This window comes from Monosiga brevicollis, genomic scaffold (assembly GCF_000002865.3).
Source record: "Monosiga brevicollis MX1 MONBRscaffold_8 genomic scaffold, whole genome shotgun sequence".
Classification (NCBI taxonomy): Eukaryota; class Choanoflagellata; order Craspedida; family Salpingoecidae; genus Monosiga; species Monosiga brevicollis.
The window spans coordinates 678,153-685,543 of NW_001865045.1; the positions used below are offsets into that span (position 1 = coordinate 678,153).

At 55.2% G+C, this 7,391-nt stretch overlaps 1 protein-coding gene across 1 annotated transcript; it reads right to left on the bottom strand.

Annotated features, from left to right (window-relative positions):
• Positions 1 to 2,653: 2,653 nt before the first annotated feature.
• MONBRDRAFT_16773 (uncharacterized protein) lies at positions 2,654 to 4,610 on the bottom strand (the record flags this gene model as incomplete). Its single annotated transcript, XM_001745332.1, has 11 exons — positions 2,654 to 2,785; positions 2,903 to 2,945; positions 3,058 to 3,115; positions 3,259 to 3,325; positions 3,421 to 3,495; positions 3,652 to 3,732; positions 3,820 to 3,876; positions 3,999 to 4,042; positions 4,145 to 4,249; positions 4,331 to 4,436; positions 4,530 to 4,610. Coding segments are annotated over 11 exons (849 nt in total), but the record flags the coding sequence as incomplete, so codon positions are not given.
• Positions 4,611 to 7,391: the final 2,781 nt, after the last annotated feature.

Sequence of the window (7,391 nt, forward strand, 5' to 3'; positions counted from 1 at the left end):
CCCCCCGCTCTCTCTCTCTGTCTGTGGTCCTCCTTCTCCCACAAAACCGCCTCCAGCCCTCTGCTCAACTTTGAATGATTTGATCGAAAGCAATTGATGTCTTGCCTGACCCGTGTTCGTCAATGCTGGGTGGCAATCAAGTGCTCCATTCACCTCGAGTTGCATTGGCCAACACCTCTGACCAGCGAATCAGTTCCATCGTGCCAGCGACTGTCCTTGCTTGCCTAAATTTTGCATACATGCATGCAGTCGGTCGGTCATCTAAAATTGGACACGTCTTGCCCAGCACACACATGCAATTCACCTCTACAGGGCCACGATGGGGATCGCCGGGCAACATGTCCGTACGAGCTGGCGCCCCTCTGGGCTGGCGGGTGTCCAGGTGCGGTTTCAACTCAAAGCATCAAGCCATGTCCGGGCAAAGGCCCATTGCCTGAGTAGGAAGGCTGTATTTTTCCTCTCGCTGAGGTGCGAGCACTGGAATGGAACAGCAGACTAAACTTGGTTTGAGGGCCCAGTTGGCGCTGCTGCTGCTCTGGCTCGGGCTAAGCACCGCACTGCGGGTTCAGCATCACCGTGGCTCAGCGCGGGTCGAGGATACCACAACTCGATCACAGGAGGAGAAGGTGCTGCCATACCAATGGCATGCCCCACCACTACTGCTGTCCAGTGCCACCGACGTGAGACCCTTGCTGCCGACGCTGGGAAATGAATCCTCCGTCCGCCTCAGCATGCGCCCACTACTGGATCTCAAAAACTCAACCAATCCCTGGTTGTTGGATGCCGGTGCTTGTGCACGGCGAGCTCGAGTCACGGCTTGTCTGCCCTCTGCCCTCATCATCGGGGCCATGAAGTCAGGTAGGCGCTGGCCACAAGGCATCCGGCTCGACCCGCTCGGTCGTGTGCAACAACCCAGCTCACCCTCATTCACATGGCACGTCAGGCACAGCCGAGCTGCAAGGCTGGCTGTCAAAACATCCAGCCCTCTGGCGCTGGGGTGGCCCCTCTGACCGTGGCACGGGTGAACCGCACTTCTTTGATCAACTTGGTAAGGTGCTTTCTCCAAATGCCGCTCCAATCACGTAAATCGGGTTTGAATGGCCTCCATATTCGTGGTTCTCAAGTGTGTCCCCGTGTCATGGCTTTGCTCACCCCTTACTACTTGGGATGATGTCAAGAATCGGATGCACACCTCGAGGCTACGTGGCAAGACTACTTGATGAATGGCTTCCAAATGCCCCATGACAGCATACCTCTTAAATATACCTTTGAAAAAACGCCTCGGTAGGCTAGCCTTCACGCACCAGCCCCGCGCGTTCTTTCTGACCCATTTTTTAGAGTCACCATGCTTTCCGTGGACTTCTGCAAACACATTGACCTCTTTTCCTGACCATCTCCCGAATGTCTGCCTCAGCTACATGGTCATGAGCGAGCAGCAGATCGAGCGCATGCACCGCTTGTTACCGTCTGCTCGCCTCATCGCTGTTCTACGAAATCCCGCGTATGTGCTACGCAGTACCCACAGCTGGCTGCGTGTTTCTTGTCCGCCGTGCCGTGTTTGCAAAAGCCGTTTTTTGCATGTGGGATGTGGCCGTCGCTTATGCGGCCTCTCCCCCCCCCCCCCATTCTCTTAGGACCCGCGCCTATTCTCAGTTTCAGCACCGCTGCCGCAACAAAGAAATCTGGCGAGGCACACATCCCCGCGTAGTCGGCCGCGTGATCGAAGTTGTCAACTGGACAACAGCGTTGAACAATGAATTGCTCGCTCGGCATCTCGGCGACTTGTCGCCGGAGGATTTTGAACCTATCGCATTCCCATGTAATAACGTCGATTTTGCCGCCTACCTGCGTGGCTGGGGCAATGGGACTGTTCAGGATGGTCTAAAGTTGCACGATCCTCAGCGCCTTAGCCTCCTTGGACGAGGCTTTTACGCACACCAACTGAAAAATTTTGCACGATACTATCCTCGTAGCCAGATCTATGTTGTGCTTACTGAGGAGCTCTTTCAGGACTTTCCGGGCCAGATGGATAAACTTCAGTCGTGGTTGGGTCTGCCGAATTTTGACTATCGGCCCCTGACGCGCATCAATGACCGTGGCTTTACGGCCCTCCAGGGCCTCAAGAGTAAGGCGGACAAGCCTGCGTATGAAGCTTTGGATGTGAAGCTTCACGCCTTACTCGACTCTTTCTATCGTCCCAGCTTGGCGTCCCTGACTGAGTTTGTAAGCGCTGAGCGCATTCAGCAGGCCTGGCATGTTGACCTGTGATGATCGGACAACGTGGGCCCTTCCTGACCATCGGTGGTGATGGGTCGGCCGCGTGTGTCTACTTCTAAACAAATCAATTCAAATTTTTCGGTGATTTCAGGATAGGTTATGGCGGGCAAAGCTGGTCCGCACTCTGCGACACGCCCACCGTTGAAACAATGACATGCATTGAAAGAACCTCAAGGATAATATGAAAGGGTGAGAGGCTTTTGTGTGCACGAGACGAAAAAAAGGCAGGTGTTGACATGCGTTGTCATGGCATGGCCGTGCAGCGGGAGGAGTGTGTTGCAGGGATCAACGGTCAAAACAAATGAAAGTCAAGGTTCAAAGAACAGACAGTCCACGTGGTTCGGAGAGAGACACAGGGCTCGTATCCAATACCAACTCAAAAAGAAGCCAAGCCAGCGCGGTTGCGAATCTGTTCATACACAGTCCAAAACGTCAAGGCCCACGGGGCCATGCGCAGCCAGATGGGCAGCACGCCACGCCACAAGGCAAACACACTCTCGGCTTTGACCTGCGCTCGCATTGCGTAGAATAATGGGCAACACAGGTGAGCAGCAGTTCCAAATAAAAAGGGCACTTCACTGGACGGGTGCAAGCATGGGCTTCGGCAAGACCGCCATGAGCTTACTGTTTTGACCAGACAATCGATCGAATTTTTGTAAAGCACCCCGCTGTGGTCCGCACACGGAAGGCAGTGAGTGTCAGCGTGGGCAATCGCAAATGTGCGTACCACCCAGCAGCTCGCGCAAGCTACCAAAGGCTGCCGGAAGCAGAAGAGCTTACCGGCCATCGACCACAGGTTGGTTCATCATGCGTGTCTTGACGACATCCGCTGGCGTGCCTGTCAAAGCAAACAGCAAACAAGCTGATTTAGACAGGGTGATGGGTAGCATTGCATGCGGCAACTGACTCATCTCTCCCAATGTTCTGAATCATCTCATGCGGTCTTTTCAGCCTTGCGCTCTCGGCAGCAAAGGCACGTACCGAGAAGAGCGGCCGCTAGGCCAGAGCATCCGCTGGCACACATGTGCGAAAACCAATTATCCGGCATCTGTCGACGAGGTGTGGCGCATGTGACAAAAAGATAAGGCGTGGCACTCGCTCGCGCCACGTCCCTTGGCCTTGCTCATCGAGTAGGACACACACCTGTAGATCCCTGACAAAAAAGTGCTTGGCCATATCGTAAGTGGCAATGTCTCCCAATCCGACCAGGGCAGCACGCTGCCGATAGAACGGGGCACATCAGCGAGGTCCAAGAGGCTTTATAAACAATGCCATGCGCATTTGGCCCGCTCCATAGCAGGCGGAAGAGGCTCCGAGAGAAAACCGAGTCTGCTCGCGCAGGTAGCAATCACGTGTATATATGCACGAACCAACCTGCATGTTGGGGATGCAACCTTTGTAAAGCCCCGTCCAGCCCTCTTGCTTGACAATGGTCGCAAAGGCGTGTCGCATGCTCTGACCATGGAGCAAGCGTCAGGAATCCCGGCGCAAAGAACAGTCAGCTTATTGCACAGCGGCAAGCATGCACCTGAAAGTACCTACTTGGTATCGTTTTGGCCGGCCCAGAGCCACATCGCGCCCTTGTGTTTGCATGCGCACCTGCCGTGTGTACGGGCCAACCGAAGGAAACGACCCACCCCACAAACGAGAACAAGCATCAATGGGCCTGCCATGGCACGTGACCCAACCCAAGGGTAAGGGTGTTTCATGATGCCTCAAACCTTGATCAAGTCTGCCGGGCTTGCAATGAGCTGCGCCAGGGCACCTAGACGAAGATAGGCATCCACAAGGCTTGAGCAACACCACATTCCCCTTCGAACTTTACTGCTCGTGTATCCTTGACCACCAGCGGTCATGATCGCTGTACCTGCAGCCAAGCCTGAGGTTGCCTTTTGCCAGGGAACGTGATGCCCCTCGGCGTCTTTGGAAAAAAGACGGTCCCGGATTTGTTCGTAGAAGGAGACGCGGAAACCTAGCGCAAAGAAGCCGAGCATCAGCCAGGCGGTGGCGACTGCCGCAGTGATGGGCGAGTTGCCGGCCAAGTCGGACCGACCGGAATAGATCACGTGCCGGGTCACAGCAGGCGCCAGGCCTTGCCACAAAGCAAACGGTCCCTCGGCCTGGATCGTACTGTAAGCCGTGCCGATCATGCCAAGCCGCTGTGGAGGCGCAACGGGGCCAGCGTGATTGGTGCATCGATGAGCACACAGGCACAAACGGGCAGGGCAGACATTGCTCGACAATCTTCGTACAGGGAGGGCCGTAGCATCGGGTAGCATGAGCGCCGTTTGCATGCGAGTCTTTGTAAAGTCTAAAGGAAAGGTTACTGCATCCCGCGCGGGCTCGATGAGCCGGCGTGGTGCGAGTGTCCGGAAGTGACAGTGCCTGCAATGGGAGCTATCGTGCACGAACCACTCTCAGCAATGGCAGCAGCCACTGACGAGATTGCAAATTTTTGCGCCAGGAGATGGACATGCACCCACGCGGGATCGGCGGGTGACAGGCGCCCCTGATCATCGGCCGTTGACGCCATTTGGCTGGCTGCCAAATAGCAATTCTCGCCGTCTCCTCACGCACACCTGCCTGGCGAGTCGAGGCCACTGTCACCAGCGCAGCGCCTCGACCTTCTTGGCACGCGTGAAGGGCTATAATATCGCAGCCCTTACGATCTCACACCCACTCTTGTCACTCTACAAGGACGGCCAACGCCTGCCCCCTTCACCCCACCGCTCAGACATGCATAGACTGGCCGCTGCCCTCCGATGCAGCCGTTGCCAGTGCCACACGAAAATGGTCGAGACAGTTGTTGTTGTTGTTGCCTCGTTACGTCATCAGCTCGCTGCTTTTGCAGTCAAACCCTCTACTTCTATTGTGACACACTCCTTTTTCTTCGTTTTCTTCAACGACAACCACTCATTTTGCACGTGCGAACAGGAAGCCGAGTCTCATTTTGATCACATCGCGGATTCGCCGAGGAATCGACAGTGCAGTGGGAGGGAGCAGTAGCATGAGAGTAGAAGAAACTCATCGAGCCAGTCGTCAAAAAAGGGGCAAAATGTGGCGAGCTTGCTCAAGGGTATGAACTTGAGCAAGGCCACTTGATCTGCAAAGCGGAGCAAGGTCACTTGATCTGATCATCAATCCAAAGCGGAGAGTTTAAATTCTTATGTCACGGCAACGACAATAACATGTCGCAATGTCTGGAAGATGGCGGCTAATTGTCGAAGCTGGCGTCAGACTCGTCATCTGTCTCCTCCTCATCAGAGGATACATCTCCTCCCAGACCTCGCAGCTTGACCTTGTAGGCGTTCACTTTGTTATCCTGAAAGGTTCACGAGCATGAGTATAGACCGCGAGGACAAACATTGCGAGTTTGAAACAGGATTCAGCCTCACCATCTGGCCCAGCAAGATCAGCAGGTCATCGTGGGTGTTGGTCAGTTCCTCAAACTTTTGCTTGGCCAACTTTTGTTCGGCCTGTGCCTCACGAGTTTGCTGTTGTGCCTTTTCAAGCTAAGAGCCATTGACGGGTCATATAGGCAGAGTGTGAGCGTGTGTCCATATGTGATGACACGACCTTCTGGCTGAAACGCCCCGGCAGTTCACCAACCGCTTCAGTGAGGTGGATGATTTCGGCTCGGGCAGCTTGCAACTCTTGTTGAGTTTCGCCATCTCCCGCAGCTGCAGTTGCAGCTGGGGGTGGGGTGGGAGCTGAGTTTGCCGTGGCTGCCTGTGCTTGAGCAGCGGCCAATTGGCTCTTCAACGTCTCGACTTCACTGCGCAATTCTGTCTCGCGGGCCGTATCTGTGGGCACACGGGACGGACATGAGTGGGAGCTCGCGACGCATTTGGGCTAGCGCTGAAAACGTACTAGCGGTTTGCGCAGCTTCCTGGGCACCCGCCACCCAACGGTCGCGATCAAGCTTGAGAGCTGCAACTTCCGCCTGTCCACAGAAAACACCAAAAACCAAAAAAAAACAAGAAACAAAAAACAGAAAAACCCGACGGTCACGTGAGATGGCCTGTGGGGTGTTCTGCTTGGGCGACTTGCGACAACACGTTTGCCGATTTACCCGAGCTTGTGCCAGCTCGTCGCGAAGAGCTGCACTTTCCGCAGCATGTGCCTCAGCGCTCGCCGAGTCAGGCACGCTTGGAAGGTCCACATTGTCTCCATTGCCAGCGGTCGCAGCAGCTGCTGCAGCTTGGTGTTGCTTGACCTCGGCTCGCAGCTGCTGCAGCTCCTCGTCCTATGCGTTTGTCATGACATAATTCATCATAAATATCTGATACGGGCCCGCCGCCAGATGGAGGGAAAGGCCATCAAGCTCAAAGCTGCGATGCTGCGCATTTTAAACAATACCTGCTCGCGGATAACGTCCTTGTACTGTTGAACCACGCTGTCGTGATACTCGACCGAGGCATCGGATCGGGGCTCGACGCTTGCCGCGGCCGATCGTTGAACTTTACCGCCTTGCACCATCACCTACACGAGCCAAGCATTGCGCGCATTCGGGTCGTTAGACTACCAACGTGTCTCCATATTGTAATGTGTGGCGTGCCATCGATGCGAACACCACATGTCTAACCTTGACATCCGAGGCCATGCTTTCCAAGGCTTGTGCTACCTCCTGCGAGAACCAAGAGTTGGTTGCACCCCTAACGGGCGCAGCATCTTTGGCCGCCATTGTCAACGCATCACTGCGCAGAAACTGCTCCAGGCGGCTCAAAAAGTCGTCCGTCTATATCCACAATCCACATAAAGATGTGAGACAAAAGACCTTGAGTGTCAAAGCGGACCCAGATCCAACCGGGCACAAACGTACGCCGATGCGTTGCTGAATGATGGTTTTGAAGGTGCTCTTTTCCAGTTGAGGGGTCGTGTCATCATTGTATGCCATGCAGGCGCCCACCAACAAGAGGCAGAGGCCGTCCAGGAGAGGCGAGCTGCGATTGTCCTGAAGCACCGACGCGACGAGCCAGATCAGACACCAAATTTCTGGATAAAGGCGATCAAATCTTGAACGAGACACACAGCTTCCCCCTTTCTCAAGATGTGGCCAAAAATGAACCCCCCCCCCCCGGCCCCGGCCCCAGCCCCCCACCCCCCTTGGGTTG